The sequence below is a fragment of the Plectropomus leopardus genome, chromosome 14 (genome assembly GCF_026936395.1).
Source record: "Plectropomus leopardus strain MGB_pleo_1.0 chromosome 14, ASM2693639v1, whole genome shotgun sequence".
NCBI lineage: Eukaryota > Metazoa > Chordata > Actinopteri > Perciformes > Serranidae > Plectropomus > Plectropomus leopardus.
The window spans coordinates 21,983,537-21,999,857 of NC_142189.1; the positions used below are offsets into that span (position 1 = coordinate 21,983,537).

Genomic DNA, 16,321 nt, shown 5'->3' on the forward strand with positions numbered 1-16,321 from the left:
GACTTCCTGTCGGTGTTTGGTGAACGCTGATTGGCCGGTCTTGTTCCACGGAGTTGGCGCCATTGCGAGCCTCCGTGCTGTCTACACCGCGATCTCTGAAGATTTTCCACTCTTTGCCGGTTTTAGTGGTTTAACCACGACACAATGGCGGATAAAGACGGTAAAGATGTACATTTTTCCCGAGGTAGCTGATTTAATGTGTGTGTTTGTTGTCCAGAATGACAGAAACTGTCAGTCAGGTTGGACCGGTGGCTGTTGGCGCGCCGGCCAGCATCACCTTTCATTGTTTTACACCAGCCAGCTAGCTGTTAGCTGTCGTTAGCCGCTAACAGGCTGACTATGCAGGGGGTTTAGTTTAAGAGTTAACTTACTGATACATATGGAGCGACGTGTTAGGCCCTCCCTGACATGCTGATTGTGATTATGTATTTATACAGTCAACTATAGCAACGTGTGCTAACGTCTCCTTATCAGCTGAATAAACATTAGTGCTGCCAGTTTATGACAAGACTTTGATGAGTAGGGTGTATCTTTAATGTCACTCTGTCTAATTAGCAAGTTAACTTTAAGTGCTGCATGGCAGTTATAACGTCAAAATATTACTGTACATATCATCTGTCACTGTCAATATGAATCCTGCATGCTGTATATACAGCATGCAGTCATGTACACATACTGTTTAAAATCATCCAGTCCATATATTTCTATTCAGTATGCATTTCTTTGCGCTAATTGTATAGTTTTTATATTGATTTTTTTTGAACATGTTAATAAAACTAAATCAAGACACATAGATACACACATGTATAAAAACACAATATATTTAAATAATATATTGTGGGTTTTTTTGTATGTGTGTGTATATATATATCTATATCTATATATATATATATATATATATCATCACACACACACACACACACACACACATGCAGACAGACACAACAGTCTTATATGCAATCAAAGGAGTAGGAAGAAGTCTAAACTTATTTAATCCAATCCCATCTACTATATTTGAAAATCAACAAAATGTATCTATACAGACATTAACTTCCCATACAAATTTCTACATATAGTTTTCACTCTTCAGAATACTTTTATTGCATGTATACATATTTTTTTTTTCATTGTTGGTCATTGGTGCTCTTTCACAAAATACTATTTCTTAACACCTATTCTTTCACACATTTGTGTACATGAAAGTCCTATCCATGTTTTACCTTTATTTGTCCAGTCTTGTTTCTGTCTGTTATGTCTATTTAAGCATGAGTGCACTGAGAGCAATGCAAGCATTCCTTGTGTGTGTGCACACAGTTGGCCAATAAAAGCGATTCTGATACTGACATCAATATGTTATGTAACTTTGTGTTGCTGGTAAATATGACTCCTGCAGCTGCTTTTGACGATGCTGTGGAGGAAAGGGTGATCAATGAAGAATACAAGATCTGGAAGAAGAACACTCCTTTCCTCTACGACCTGGTCATGACGCACGCACTGGAGTGGCCCAGCCTCACTGCCCAGTGGCTGCCCGATGTCACCAGGTGAGAGGAGATCTGCTGCACCGTGACATCCACCTAGACATGACATGACAGGGAATCAGGTTTCTTTATGAATAAATGTATGACATATATTTTGATGCATCATGTCTTTACAGGCCAGAAGGGAAAGACTACAGCGTGCACAGGTTGGTTTTGGGAACGCATACTTCTGATGAGCAGAATCACCTTGTAATTGCAAGTGTTCAGCTCCCCAACGATGATGCCCAGTTTGATGCGTCACACTATGACAGCGAGAAAGGAGGTGAGGGAAAATGTGTGCAAAGGAAGTTGTGTTGTGTTAAAAAACACTAAATGATGTTTTTAGCTGCTTATTGTACAAAATAAATGTACTAACAAATGGGTAAGCCATGCTCTCAAATGGCAATGACATAAAATCTTGGCCACTTTTCATATACCAACTCACATGAAGTTAGTCAGATTGTTGAAGCAAGGCCTTTGCAGTGTTTCAGAGTTAATGTTATTGTCATTCAGTGTCATCAAACTGTCTCAAACAAATTCTTGTGTTTGAATATTGACTCACATTTCTTCTCATGAATGAATGCATTTAAATCTTGCTGAAATCTTTAATGCTTCAGAAAACATAGGTACGTATTTTTGTTTTAGACCACATTTTAGTTAATAGAACGCAACAAACCATATGCCCAGAAGGACAGACTTTTTATTCGACGCATGGTCATTTGCAGCAACCATCTTCTGTAACTGTTGTCCTTTATTGCAGAGTTTGGAGGCTTTGGATCTGTAAGTGGGAAGATAGAGATTGAGATCAAGATCAACCACGAGGGGGAGGTGAACAGAGCCCGCTACATGCCACAGAATCCTTGCATCATTGCCACCAAGACCCCCACCAGTGACGTGCTGGTCTTTGATTACACAAAGCATCCCTCCAAACCTGGTAGGATTACAGCCAGAACACATTTGAGGAAGAGTTTCAAAGTTCAACAACAAGTGTAGTTTCTGCACAGTTTTGTAACATTGATTTTTATTTATAATAAAGACCCTTCTGGAGAATGCACCCCAGATCTGCGGCTGAGAGGCCACCAGAAGGAGGGCTACGGCCTCTCGTGGAACCCAAACCTCAGCGGCTGCCTTCTCAGTGCGTCTGATGACCATGTAAGTAACCTGTCACAACGCACCCGAATTCTCCTGTCCAGTGTCTGTGGCTCAGGGTTAATTTTTCAGTAGTCACCAGTTTATATGAAAATGATGATTTCTTTGAATTTACTACCTTGTAATTTTTTTTTTATCAGAGAGAGTAGTTCAGATCTTTAAAGTGGTATTGTGTTAGGTTCTTGACCGTTTTCAGTGTGTTACATACAGTAGATGTCAGTCAGCACGCCTCCAGTTTGGAGAAGCAGACTGGAGTACTGACACAGCAGCTCAGCAATGTGCAGCTGTGGATAAAGGCAGCAGCAAAATCAGGGTTCCCGCGAGTCCTTAGAAAGTCCTAAAAGGCATTAAATTTATTTATCTAAAAATTAGGCCTCAATTGGTATTAAATTGACTTAAATCAATCATTCAAAAGTCTTAAAAATACTTAGACATGGGTAGTAGAATTTTATTAAGTTTTTCTTCTGACGTTGCATTGTAAAATTTCAAAATAATCGGTAACATCTATGTTTTTATTGAAAAATTTAATAAATTCTTAAGCTGGTTATAATGGGAATCCAAGCAGTGGAATCTCAACTGCAGAGAAACACAAAGTTGTGCAGAAAACTGGCCAGAAATGCCAGATATTTTCCACTTCTGTTGGTTAACCAAATAGACACTTGAATAATATATTATGCTCATAGTCTTCCATACGTTCTACTCTAAAAAGATTGTTATTTTTTTTCAACATTTGACGTAGATAATCTAACTTTTTCTCTGGATAAAAAAGTCATGTTTTATGTTATAATAAATGTTTGGGCAAAATGAAATTGTCCTACTTTAATTTTTGTTATTATAAGATAACTGGTCCTAAAATTAACTTGAGTGGCGTTTAAAAAAAATCTTAAAATGTCTTAAGTCTACCTTGCTTTAAGCTGCAGGAACCTCGGTAATGCATTTTAGCCATATATATATATATATATATATATATATATATATATATATATAAAAAGTCTTTATCAGTGTGATGCTTGGTTCACGCTGGATGCAGAACGGCTGCGAAGCATGCCAATTTTCTATGGAGCGGCCTCGAGCTCTGCGGCAGGTTCATAGATTAAGCGTGTGGTCTATTTTTTCCACAAATCAAGAGCAAATCTGGCAGGAGCACACACTAAATACTCTATTCTGGATGATATAAATGCTATACTAGATATAATATGAATGATTTGATCACAATAAATGTTAGAATATGCATCCAGTGCTTCCACAATGCTTGTTAGCTGTGTCTACAGGGAGGGAGAGGGACATGCAGGCACACAGGGACACGCACACACTTTTACAGAAACAGACACATACACGCAGCCAGAGACACACAAACAAGCAGGGACAGAGAGACAGGAACAGAGCTTTGTGTGTGATTATAGAAAGGAGCAGAGGAAGAGAATCGCTGCTGACCAGCGTGGATGAATGCGCTGCTGATGTGAATGGTCAGGCAGCTGTTAACAGGCGGCTGTGCAACAATTGACATAACAGTGCGCTTTTGCGTCCAGTGTGAAAACAGCGCAAGTGTACACTATATTGACAGTTGTTTCAAAGCTTTACCTCGCTGTCATATAGCGATTTTCGATGGGGATCTGTAGCTATTATATTGCTCTATTCAAAGCCTGACTCCATTAAGAAAAACACTTATTTAACATGGCTGAACACAGGAGCTGCTGGTCTACCCCTCAGTTAGTGTGTTTGCACCATTGTGTGACTTTGGTGTTTAAAAAGGTTTCATTCAGATACACTAAAGTCACACAATAACACAAACAACGCAACTGATAGAAGCAGCGGTAGAAGAGCAATTTTGGGCTTTGACGAGAGCATAGCTGGAGAAGTGAATCTGTTAACAGCTTCCCTGTAGGAACAGGATGTGTATGTCAAAGTAAAGTGGTGAAAATGTTTAACATAAAGCACACAAAACTGATTTTATTGGTGGCTAAAATACGTTTTTGTGCTGCCTCCGTCCACAGCAGTACATTGCCAGCTTCTGTGGCGGTACTCCTGTCCGCTTCTCCAAACTAGGAGTGCGCTGACGAACATCTATAGTAAATAATACACTGAGTATGGATTTTCCAACCCCTCTCTGCTCTTTCACAGACAATCTGCCTATGGGACATCAGCACAGTGCCCAAGGAGGGGAAGATAGTGGACGCCAAGACCATCTTCACAGGACACACAGCTGTTGTGGAGGACGTGTCCTGGCACCTGCTCCACGAGTCGCTCTTTGGGTCTGTGGCTGACGACCAGAAACTCATGATGTGAGCAGCTCTTAACGTTGGTAACAACATTCCTTAACCACTGTGATGACTCACAAGAAACAAAGTTGTTGTTCAGTTTCAACTTTTTTTTTATTATTAAACAATGGTGCTTTTGTATGTTTTGGCACAGTTGGGACACGCGTTCCAACAACACCTCCAAGCCCAGCCATGCAGTGGACGCCCACACCGCTGAGGTCAACTGCTTGTCCTTCAATCCCTACAGCGAGTTCATCCTGGCCACGGGCTCAGCAGATAAGGTCGGTCCACCCATTCTCTGTAGAGCTGTTACAGCACGTTTCTCTTTAGGGATGCAGGATCTGTTCTCATTTTGTACAAGGTGACGAGTTGAAGCTGACTGCCTGTATTTTTAGACTGTGGCTCTTTGGGACCTGAGGAACTTAAAGCTGAAGCTGCACTCCTTTGAGTCCCACAAGGACGAGATCTTCCAGGTAAGACACGCCCATCTGGTCATTTCAGTCTCAAATAGCATTTTGCAGAGTTATTGTTTGGTTTGTCTGGGGTTGTGTTGTGTTTTAAATGTTGGAAAACAAAGTCTAACTACAACTGCCGATGCCCTAAGGAATCATAAGAACAACAAAATCACTGTAGCTCATTAATCATGTGTAGGGCTAAGTATTTATACATATCAGTGTTTCCCAATGCCAAAGATGACATCTTCAAATATCATGTTTTTTGTCCACAACCCCAACATGTTCAGTTTGCTGTTATAGAGAAGTATAAAAAACAGAAAATGTAAGAAGCTGGAATCAGAGAATTTGAATTTTTAAAAAAAAATATTTTTTTTTACTCAAACTGATTAATCACTTACCAAATTGGTTGGTTATAAATGTGTAGTTGACAACCAATCGGTTAACTGTTGCAGCTCTAATCATGTTGTACATTTAAGCCTACATGCTATGACCACATACACCAAGTTTACATGCATCCAATTTGATTCTGTGAAGCTATTGTAAACAGGAATACTCACAGAAGGCAACAGTAAGTTAGCGTTTTAAAATAATAAACCGACACTGACGCACACAGGACTCAAATCCCAGTCTCCTTGTGAATGTTCTGTGCTTGACCCATTTACCTGCCACATCCTACTCCCTATATGGACTTTGTCATTCTTTATATTATGTTACCTGATTTTTCTGGCAGTACATTTTATAAATTTTTGCTCATACATTTACCAGTTATACCCTTGAAAATATCTGAGATTGGCTAGTACTAGCCCTAACCATGACCTCTTTGCCCTTATCCCAACTGTGACAAATCAGTGTGTCGAATACAACGAAAACAAGCCAACCACAGCATACAGTCTGTGATTATGGGCTGTGAGTATGGGTGTTAAATTCCAAATAGCTGCAGTGTGACTCTTCTGAGCTGAATTGAAATAGACACTTTGAAAAGAAAATACATTACATGATGTGCACATATTCTCATATTTGTATAGTATACATATAATATTAATAATAGTAAAGGCAACTTTGGTTCAGTGCAGCTTGGGAGAGGCAGACCGGGAGCATTTTGCTTTGAGTTTTATGTTTATTAGTCACTGTGTTGCAGAAGTGTAACATCTTGCACATTTGTGCCCAACAGGTTCAATGGTCTCCTCATAACGAAACCATCCTGGCCTCCAGCGGCACTGACAGGCGGCTCAATGTGTGGGACCTCAGTAAGATCGGAGAGGAACAGTCGCCTGAGGATGCTGAGGACGGCCCTCCTGAGCTGCTGGTCAGTTCAGACAAAAACAATCAGTGTGTGTGTTTTTTTGTTTTGTTTTAATTCGACGTTAAAGTGGTGTAGTGATCGCTCCTGCTTTGTTTCTCTCTAGTTCATCCACGGCGGACACACAGCGAAGATCTCCGACTTCTCTTGGAACCCCAACGAGCCATGGGTCATCTGCTCTGTATCAGAGGACAACATCATGCAGGTTTGGCAGATGGTAAGAGCTGCGTTTTGTGTTTATGTGGAATTATAAGCAACAATAAATATCCGAGACAGCGTGGATATAATTTGTGCATTTATTAACATTGAATACCAATGACATACTTTTGAACTGTCTTTTTCTACAGGCTGAAAATATCTACAACGACGAGGACCCAGAAGGTGCTGCAGATTCAGAGGTACAGGCATGAGTCCAGTCTCCACGTCTCTTCATTTGACCTGCTTCTTAAAAATGGATCCATTTTCCAGCGCTGGGTGGAAACGCAGTAATCTCTTTTTCAAACACGTTTTGGGCAGCGGTGATTTTGTAGAAAATTTAATGAATTAAAAGCTGTGCCATGTCGTGGAGTACTTAAAGTAAGTCTGTATCGGTCAGATCTTCAGGTCTTTTTAGTTTTTCAGACTCAGCTCTGGCATGTGATGAAACCATCACAGATGTGTTCAGCCTTCAGATTTGCTTTTTGATGGTTTTATTTCTTTCATCCTGACTAGTTGTGCGCAAAACATTTCTACAGAGATCCATTTTTAATACAAATTGTACATACTTTAGGTTTTTTCTGGTATTTGCTTGATATTCGTAGTATGACTTTTCCAGAATGTGTCACTTTTTGTGTGTTTATTCGTTCTCTGCATTTTTCCTGTGCTGCATCTAATCTCTTGTGTACTTAAGTATATTCATAATAAAATATTTACAGTAAATCTATTCGCTTTGTATCTTGGAACAGCATGCCAGATCTTAAGTTGTAATTCTGAGTAAATCATGTGGAATTATTTCAGGAGAAATGAAAACATATTTAAAGTTTAAATAATGCTGCGTATTATATTAGTTTTTATCTTTCTATATTTATATAAATTCTATACCGTGGTTTGGTCTTGTGTAGATAATTGAGAACATCCACTGGAAACAGAAAATTCGGGATCTTCCTCTGCAGTGGATTCACTGGGTTCATCACAGCCTCTATAAAAAAAACATATGTTAGTCTTTTTTAAAAACTTAATCCTGATGCTCACAATTCAAAGAAAATCAAGTGCCTGTACTTTATCGGAGCATGGGGCGACTTTGGTGTGACTTTTTTCCTTTTTTTTGTTTTAATACTATTACTCCCCCATAACATAATCACATTTCACAGTGGGTTATGAGGTCCTAACAATACTTAAGAAAAAATACAAAACATGACTACATAAAGTTGAGTGTCCTTCCCCTAATTCAAAATAAAAAGCATTATTACTTTTCCTATTGCCACCCCTGTTGTACACCACCTCTTCCCTCTTATAAATACAGAACAGTCCCTAAAGAGTAAACGAATCAGAGTAAACCTACCTCCAAAATGTCAGCTCTTTTAAAAGGCCATCATTATGATCTTCCAATACTTTCTTAGATTTTCTTTGAACCTCAAACTCCACTTCTAACTCTCTCAGAGTCTCTTTTAATTTCTCCACAGTTTCCTGCAAAGTGGAGAAAAATCTCAGTTGGTCGAGCTACCAAACATCTTTATTAAGTCCTACCTAACGTCAGTCACTGTACCTTGTGCTGTGTGACGCTGTCCTCCCTCTCCCTCTCCATCAGAGTGATCCTCTGCTCCAGACAGGCTCTCTGCACCTCCAGTCTCTGTATGTCCTCTCTCAGGGGCCCCAGACGGGTCCTCAGGTCCATTGCCTGCTCCCTGCTCTTTCTCAAAGCTTCCTCACCAACCTGCCGTCTCTTAAGCAGGGCCATGAACCGAGGCTCATACCAGCCTTCCAGTGCCCTGACACTGCCGCTGAGCCGCCGCTGCAGCCTGACAGAAGCCTGCCGGCACTGGCTGACGTCGCTCATGGCCCTGGGCCTGCGGGCCTTCGAGGTCTGGTCCCTCAGAGTGTTTAGCTGGTTCTGCTGGGCCTCCTGCAGGTGAGACAACTCCTGGGTGAGACTGTGGATGTCAGCCTTGAGCTCCTCCTGTGTATGGATGTAAAATTGATAAAATCATACATAACACTCTGGCTTGATTAAGCAAAGCTACAGATAACCAAGTTGCATCCATAATTTTAGGCAAAAATAGGAAAACAATTAAAGTTACAACAAAAACAAATGACATATTTACAATATTGAACATATTTGATGTAACCTTTTATAAATATCCTGCACAAATCTGTATAGCATTCTCATTTTGAAACAGCAACACTGTCCATACAGTACTTTTTAAAAGTATCTGTCATATTTTTATTGTAACTTTTCTGTTCTATATGTATAAATTTGGGTCTTGCAGTTCTTTGGATTTAATATAAGCTGCATGAATGGATGATAAAATGCTTTACTTTACATGATGTACAGTAGCTGATAGATATGAAAATGGAACTCCTTTTAAACTGTAGAATAAAAAACAAAGATCTTCTCTACTCTGCCACAGTGTCTCAATCCTCCAGATGTCATGGACGCAGTGGTTCCTACCTGTGTCACAGCAGACTGAGCCACCTCGTGCTCGTGCTCAGCCAGCGTCACCTGGCTCTGGATGCATTCTCTGGCTGTGGAAAATAGTTTCCTCTTCACCTCCTTCACTTCCTCATAAACGGCGACATAATCCAGCTGAGCCAGCGTCAGCAGCCTCCGTGTCTCCAGCAACTTCCCCCTCAGGTGTCCAACCACCCGGAGAATGGGCTCCTGCAGGCTGAGGAGCTCTTGTATCAGCTCATCTCTCTGTGTCTCCAGATGGGACACTTGCTGGATGCAGTGGTCAAAAAGCTGCCCCAAATCGTCCATGACCGCCTGGTCCATGTCTAGTGTGGGATGTGATGTATGCTCATCCAGGGGAATGATGGTCTCTGTCTGAGAGTCAGTATGGTTGCCGTCTGTGACAACTTGTCCCATGTGTGAGTCCTCAGTGGATGTCATGTTTTCCCCATTCTCCGCTGTTTGACCGTCCATGGCCTTCTCAGAGGCAAGGAGAAAAGAGAAGGCGAGAACAACCATTAATCAGCAACACTTGTTAGTATTTTGTTTGGTTTTGAAATCACTCTAATCTAATCATTCCTTTTAGTATAACAAAGCAAGTTAATGTCAGTTTAATCATGTAGAAACTCATCCAGAGATCAAACACAAGAAGACTTTAAACACTGTCAAAATCTGTCCTACATAGATCAGAAACAATTCATTTTAACTTATATTACTACTTACTTTGTTCGGAGATGACAGTCCAGACAGCTATGAAACTTTAAGGACAGCTCTGCAGTGTGTCTGTCTCTATGAAAACAGAGGCACACTTTGTGTTTATTAATAACACTGGAGGCACAGGGGAAACTCTATCTAAGACTCTCTCATCCCCCCACAGGGGATCGCAAACTGTGTCAGTGCTGAGTGCAGACTGGCCTACATGCTCTGGATGCATCAGCGAACACATGTTTGGACCAGCCTTGGTGGCACAGAGGGCTATATTTATATTGATGTTTTTATGTGCATCGAAGAAAGTGGTGACATCATGACTGGAAAGTTTAAGCAGTAACTTTCTTCAGCTTTCAACCTTTTTGCCTCACATGACTGCACAGGCAGAGGAGGTGGTAACATTAGCAGGCCTATTCTTTTAATAGCAGCTTCAGTACTGAGCTCAGCTGTCCATTAAGTTTGCATGGTTCATATACAGCATTTGTTTGTAGTGTTTTGCATGCTGCTTATCAAATACCTTACATGCAAAAGGAAACAAAAAATACGGCACCAAACAAAAGGATAGGCAAAGAGGAATTTTATCATGGAGGCAATTTGAAAGGTGTGAGCAAATTTTAAAAAGTGTTAGTTTGCATTATATAATATTCAATATTTTGCATAAATAGAACAAAACAAAACAAAAAACAGGAAAATGATTAATAGGCACTATTTGTTTATCCAGAGGGTCTTGATAATAACTGCATAATCTCTGTCCAAATATACACCATGTCATTGTCAACCATTGAATTAAATATCATAGTGGACTAAATCTCACCCTTTCGAAGTACCCAAAGCAACCATGAATCTCCAAATGGGATTTTGAACTTGGTAAATCGGACTATGTGAGAAGTGCATTGTCACAAAGGTTAAAACAGGCCTGTATTATTAACTCATGAAAACTTGATCTTTTGGAAATGCGTGTTTTTCATGGGTCAGACACATGTCCTGTGTATTTTGTATGATTTTGCACAGTTTTATTTTGTTCAGTAAATAAGAACAAACAAACAAAAATAAATATGTGCAAGTGTAAACGGACAGACCTATATGTTATTACATTCTAAATGTAGGCCTCTACGGATCATAGATTTATTTTAACATCTTACAAACATCTTAAAAAATAAGAAAAATGTGTGTGTATATATAATATACAATAATAATTCTAATAATAATAATAGCAGTATCCGTTATTATTATTATTACTATTATATTTTTTATGTTTGTTTTAATGGAAGAGGGGAAGTGAGAAATTAAGAAAGTTTCAAAAACAAAATGCAATGTAATTTATAACTTTTCTATTAATGGTGATCTCGTATATTTAAACAGTTAATATCCAGCCGTGCATACTCAGTCAAAACATTTCTTCAGTGGACATTTCCTTTGCATAAAAAGCTGGAGATGCAAAGTGTGGGAAAAGGAAAGTCCTTCCTGGTTCTGTGTTGCTTGTTGTTTCGCCGTATCACCGCGAGATGTCCTCACAGCACTGACCGCATCCTCGCGCTCTCACCTGCGCGCGCCCAGCCTCCTCCAGGTGGGAGCTGCAGGTCGACGGCAACTTCTCCTCACTTCCTCTCTGCGGTCCACTGGAGCGTCCACAGACAAACACCACTGACGGTGGGAGAGGTTAACTTCAACTCCAACGTCCAAACAAACGGGGCTGTACTCGCGGGTACAAACAAATCCAGACTCCAGTCGCTTCCTGAAGAGCTTTTCCCGGAAATGGTTCACCTGAAGTTTTCCTGCGGACGGTGAAAGTTTGGGAGTTGGAGAGGAAGGAGACGCAGCAGGGAGACGCTTCAAATGGAGAGAGGGTGAAACTGCCCATCTGGATCAATAAAGTTCATCAAGGTATGAGGAACAGTCGTTTTTCTTTGTCGTTTGTACGGAAAAGTGCAGTCATTAGTACCGAAGATATCTTACAATGCCACCTTTAAAAGCATCCTAAACTATTCTTTGGTGTGATAATGAGTGAAAAAAACATACTTATGTGTTCTTTTATCAAGTTAGAATCACTGTGAAATGACACCAGGATCGACTGAAGCAACCTTAAATGTTGTCTAAGTATATTTTAAGTGTTGTTGTCAACTACAGTTGCTGCTACATAAAAAAAAAAAAAAAACATAAACAAAATCAGGTTTCAAAATTAAGAAAATAGTCCCCACATATGAAAATCAATGGTCTATATGCAGCTTAGTCAGACAGACTGAGGTGTTAATGACAGGAGGTCCAGGTTGAGTATGGGCATGCATGGAAAACTAGGTGTGGGAGATTTGCTTAGCTTGGCCTTGAGGGATTCTGTGCAAGAGGTAATTTAAGACCTGTAGTGCTCCTCTCTGCATATGACAATGAACACTATTGTGTTATTTCGAATCACTGACCCAGCAGCATGAGGCTTTGACACTTTGTTTAATTTATCAACGACGGGCTCTGCTCTAATATAGACCCATTGCTTGCTGATTAACCTCACAGAGATAACTAAGACACTGTAAAATCTAACAAATTGACGTTACTTAAAAACATTTAGCTGTGTTTACTAAATTCTTGTGAAGTTGTTGCAACTTAAAAATGAGTGTTAGCAACTTCAGTAACTAAAACAAGCAAGTCTGACTTAACTTGATCATGATTAGGAGGATTTTGCCAATGATGAAGTGAGGAGATCTGTAAGTTTTGTTTTCTTAACATGTTTAAGAAAATACAAATATGGCTGACTAGTTTGCAGCCAGCAGAATACAAATATATAGCACAGTTGCAAAAACTTAGAGAGATGGATTTTAATTAAACTTGTAATTTTTAAGATGCAACAACCTCACAAAATTAAGTAAACTGAATTAAATTTTAAGGGAACGTAACAATTAGATATAAAGTGAACATGAAATAACACTAATAGTTATATTTACTTACATTTTTCAAGGCAACCGCTTAGATTTTTTAAAATAAAATCAACTTGTCAGATTTTACAGTGTGGGGTCTCCCCCTTTCTGTTTGCCTCGCCTGCACTTTGGACACCAAATTTTCTCAAAACTCTACAGCACTTCAGGTGATCAGTTTTTTTTCTTCAGCTCCATGGCTTCACCTCTCGTACCCTCTGCTAGGTGAGGCTGAGACATTTGTTTAGAAAGGGTGTGTCTCGTACCGGTGCTCTTTCTTTGCCAGCCATGCCATGCCAGGACTTGTACCCATGGAGATAACAGGTGTGTTATGTAAGCATTAGAGGCAGAGCAGAGGCCGGTGGATACCTGAGATCCAGAGCAACATTAAGGTAGAGATGAGGTGAGAGCACAGTGAGACATGAGGGATGGGACTGGATAAGAAACCCTGAAAGTTGCAGTCTGTGCTTGGGACATGGTGCAGCCAGGTAGGGTCAACTTTTGTGTTGTTTGTCGTGTTTATCAGCCAGTGATGAAGTGGCAGCTCAGTGGAGGAAAGGGGAGAGCTGGTGGTCAAGAGGAGGAACAATTGGTGTTGTAATGGACAAGGCACGTAGTTATAGGTGTGAATGTTGAGCAAGTTGTGTGTGTGTGTGTGTGTGTGTGTGTGTGTGTGTGTGTGTGTGCGTGCAGGGATGTGACTTTTGTTAAACTTTTATATTATTCTTGTTTTTTAAAGAAGTAAATGTAAAAAACCTTAACATTGCCTAATGTTACATGACTATTAACATAAAAAAGGGAGGCATTGCTCTTGCACAAGATGATGAGGTTAAAAAATTAATTATTGTTGGGGCGCCCAATAGCTTAGAGCAGGTGCCCCATCTACAGAGGCTTTGTATTTGCCGCAGCAGACTCACACCTGTGGCCCTTTGCTGCATGTCCTGTCACATTTATGCTTTAGCTGTCCTTGCTTTAATAAAGGCAACAGTCCAAAAAATAATCTAAAAAAATGTGTATATTGATCCGATTCATATCCAACATCTCGAATTCAGACATTTGTCCATAGTTTAGAAATCCAAATTAAATTTTAGTCCCAGAGATTCCAACTGTTTCTTCCATTTCTGCAAAAACAGATGAGTCTTTCGTTGATATAGTATCAACTTTTTATGTATCATGACTCTTCAAGGAGCCACAGATATTTTTCCTTGAGCCTCCCTTAGCTACTGGAAAAAAATGCGTGACCTTCCCTCCACCACAAACAATCATCTTTCACAGTTTCTGGCTGTGGTATGATCTTTGAGATTTTTAAGAAAATACATTTTAACCCTTTGAAACCCAGATCAATGTCAGTTTTCTTGCGCTGAGTTCAGATGCCTTTTACAAGCTTTTTGACACAAAAATTGTTTTGATTTCATTCAAAAACACGGGGAAAAGGCAGTGACCAACTTGGAAAGAAGAGTCCCGCAAATTGTAAGAAAGGTGACAAGAAAATTACCTATAATTTGTTTTTAAAAAAGAGGGGGGGATTAATAGACATTTTTTCTAAATAAATGGGAAAAGGTCCAGAAAATCATATGTATTATTAGCATAATTTAATGTTCAAAGTTATATATTACAGAAAAAATACAATAAAATATAAGGAATAAATATGTTTTTATTTTCAGCGCTTTCTTAAAGGTAATTTTCTTTTTTTGTTGTTGTTTTTTTTATTTTTTTATTTTTCTTGTTTTGAGGTAGTTTTCTGGTAACTTTTTAAACATATTTTTTTGCTAAATTTTGGGCCATGTCTTGTTAAGATTCTCATTGCCTTCTCCCCTGTTTATAAAAGAAATCAAACCAAGTTGCTCAGGTTTTCAAAAGGTTAAACCCTTTTGTGGGTTTATGAGTCCTGAGGGTAATAGAAATACAAAATACTACCATTCAAAATTAGAAGTCCTTCCACTAAAAAAAATCAAAAAACATAATGCCCTCACCAGTGCTTAAAAAAATATTTAAAGTGCCTCCCACATTTAACATCACCCCTCCCCTCTCATAAATAATGAACAGTCCCTTAAAGGGAACTCTTTGCTGATGAGTGTGCTGTTAATCAGAATGATTAGCTGATGATTAACTCACCAGTGAATCCTCATCAACACTCCTGATAAATGTAATCAATAGCTGTTAGGGCCATGATGGAGTTTGAATATGTGCAAACAAGCCTTCGCATTACTGATTGTCTCAGTCTTTCTTTTCTTGTCTTTCGGAGAGTTCTGGTCTAAACGTAGGACTTTTTTTATTCCCACACTGCCGTTCAGTCAGGCGACTGTCAGACTGAGCCAAGTGCAGATTGAAAGGATTTCAAAGCAGCTACAGAGTTTTTGTTTTGACTGGGGGAGAGCACAGACACTCAGATGCCAGGATGTATTTTTAAACCCTTAGTGTCCAGCTGTGTTTGTCTTCGCTCTGAGCTGGTCACCGCTGCTGCAAAACACTCTTTTCTTTTTCATCCCTGACTGACCTGTCAGTTCAAGGGTCTTAAACTCCACAGAGGCCGCGGTCCAGACTTAAGACCCCTGGCAACCCCTGGAAGCAAAGCAAACAACACACTTTAAAGAGCTCTGTCGCTGTCTCTGCTGGCTGACATCTCTCACAGTGCTAAAGAGAAGTAAAATGTGTGTTATTTTTCTGTCCTGTTTTTAGAAAGAAGCTAAGATTATAGGGTTATTGTTTTCAGCATTCACATTGTAGGAGCTTACCACATTTTAATTGATTTATTTTAAAATGTAATTAATCATACTTTACAAAACTGACAGTTGGACCAAAATTTAGCTGTACTTTCATCACTATCACCTGGGAAGTGCTCTTCTTATGCAGTGTTGACACCCACAGCATATCAGAAGCTCAAAATATCAGAGCTGCAATGATTGGTCAATTATTTGATGAGGCCGTAGAAAACTTATCAGCGATTATTTTTGATTATCAACTACTTCTTTAGTTAATTTTCAAGTAAAAATACCAAACACTGGGTACTTTCAGTGTCGCGATTTTGAATTTTTCTAGGCTTCTTTCTCTTATGTGATAGTAAACAGAATATTTTGGGATTTGGACTGATGGTCACAGAAAACATGAAACACCCCCTTCAAGGAATTATATGGATATTTTTCTCTATTTTGAAACGTGTTATTTAAAAAAGTGACTAAAAAAGGAAAAATATTAGCACATTGACTGTTAAAACTAAAGCTAAAATGTCACTGCATCTACATAGTATTATGTGAGACAGACACACTGAAAAAAACATGTCCCTCCTCCTGCTGCCTCTAATGGCATTTGCTAACAATGACCATGGCGCTGTCAGCAACAGTCAAACACAGCCGAGGAGTCTAACGCCGTTGTCAATCACTGCTC

The 16,321-nt window shown here is 39.5% G+C and overlaps 3 protein-coding genes across 6 annotated transcripts in view; 2 read left to right on the forward strand and 1 right to left on the reverse strand.

The window, feature by feature from the left end:
- The first annotated feature begins 6 nt into the window (after window positions 1-6).
- LOC121953454 (histone-binding protein RBBP4) lies at window positions 7-7,597 on the forward strand. The gene is made up of 11 exons (XM_042500571.2): window positions 7-160; window positions 1,394-1,541; window positions 1,655-1,800; window positions 2,278-2,451; window positions 2,554-2,669; window positions 4,788-4,948; window positions 5,079-5,205; window positions 5,320-5,397; window positions 6,551-6,685; window positions 6,786-6,896; window positions 7,027-7,597. The coding sequence occupies exons 1-11, from the start codon at window positions 145-147 to the stop codon at window positions 7,087-7,089; spliced, it is 1,275 nt and encodes a 424-aa protein (XP_042356505.1). The 5' UTR covers window positions 7-144; the 3' UTR covers window positions 7,090-7,597.
- On the reverse strand, window positions 7,367-10,189 carry LOC121954085 (syncoilin-like). Of its 2 annotated transcripts, XM_042501412.2 has the most exons (5): window positions 10,050-10,189; window positions 9,327-9,803; window positions 8,424-8,834; window positions 8,220-8,344; window positions 7,367-7,856 (listed from the first exon to the last, which is right to left on the reverse strand). In XM_042501412.2, the coding sequence occupies exons 2-5, from the start codon at window positions 9,798-9,800 to the stop codon at window positions 7,754-7,756; spliced, it is 1,113 nt and encodes a 370-aa protein (XP_042357346.2). In that variant the 5' UTR covers window positions 9,801-9,803; window positions 10,050-10,189; the 3' UTR covers window positions 7,367-7,753. The 2 variants fall into 2 exon arrangements, with proteins under 2 accessions (XP_042357346.2, XP_087943431.1); XM_088087305.1 differs by lacking the exon at window positions 10,050-10,189 and having other exon boundaries at window positions 9,327-9,882.
- Window positions 10,190-11,579: 1,390 nt separating this feature from the next.
- LOC121953247 (uncharacterized) overlaps window positions 11,580-16,321 on the forward strand; it is a 36,830-nt gene continuing 32,088 nt past the window's right edge. For 2 of the 3 annotated variants that reach the window (XM_042500227.2, XM_042500229.2), the window contains exon 1: window positions 11,580-11,918. The gene's annotated coding sequence lies outside the window, so the exon portion shown is untranslated. Of the gene's footprint in view, window positions 11,919-13,126; window positions 13,426-16,321 lie in introns of those variants that run through there. The other variant, XM_042500228.2, reaches the window with a different exon arrangement.

Coding starts and splice junctions, on each gene's coding strand:
- LOC121953454 (XM_042500571.2), top strand. Junction 2,670..4,787: donor TCAGTGCGTCTGATGACCAT/GTAAGTAACCTG, acceptor GCTCTTTCACAG/ACAATCTGCCTATGGGACAT. Junction 6,686..6,785: donor ACGGCCCTCCTGAGCTGCTG/GTCAGTTCAGAC, acceptor GTTTCTCTCTAG/TTCATCCACGGCGGACACAC.
- LOC121954085 (XM_088087305.1), bottom strand. CDS start 9,845: ATGGTTGTTCTCGCCTTCTCTTTTCTCCTTGCCTCTGAGAAGGCCATG. Junction 8,345..8,423: donor ACAGCGTCACACAGCACAAG/GTACAGTGACTG, acceptor TCCACTTTGCAG/GAAACTGTGGAGAAATTAAA. Junction 7,857..8,219: donor AAAGAGCTGACATTTTGGAG/GTAGGTTTACTC, acceptor TTTTTTTTATAG/AGGCTGTGATGAACCCAGTG.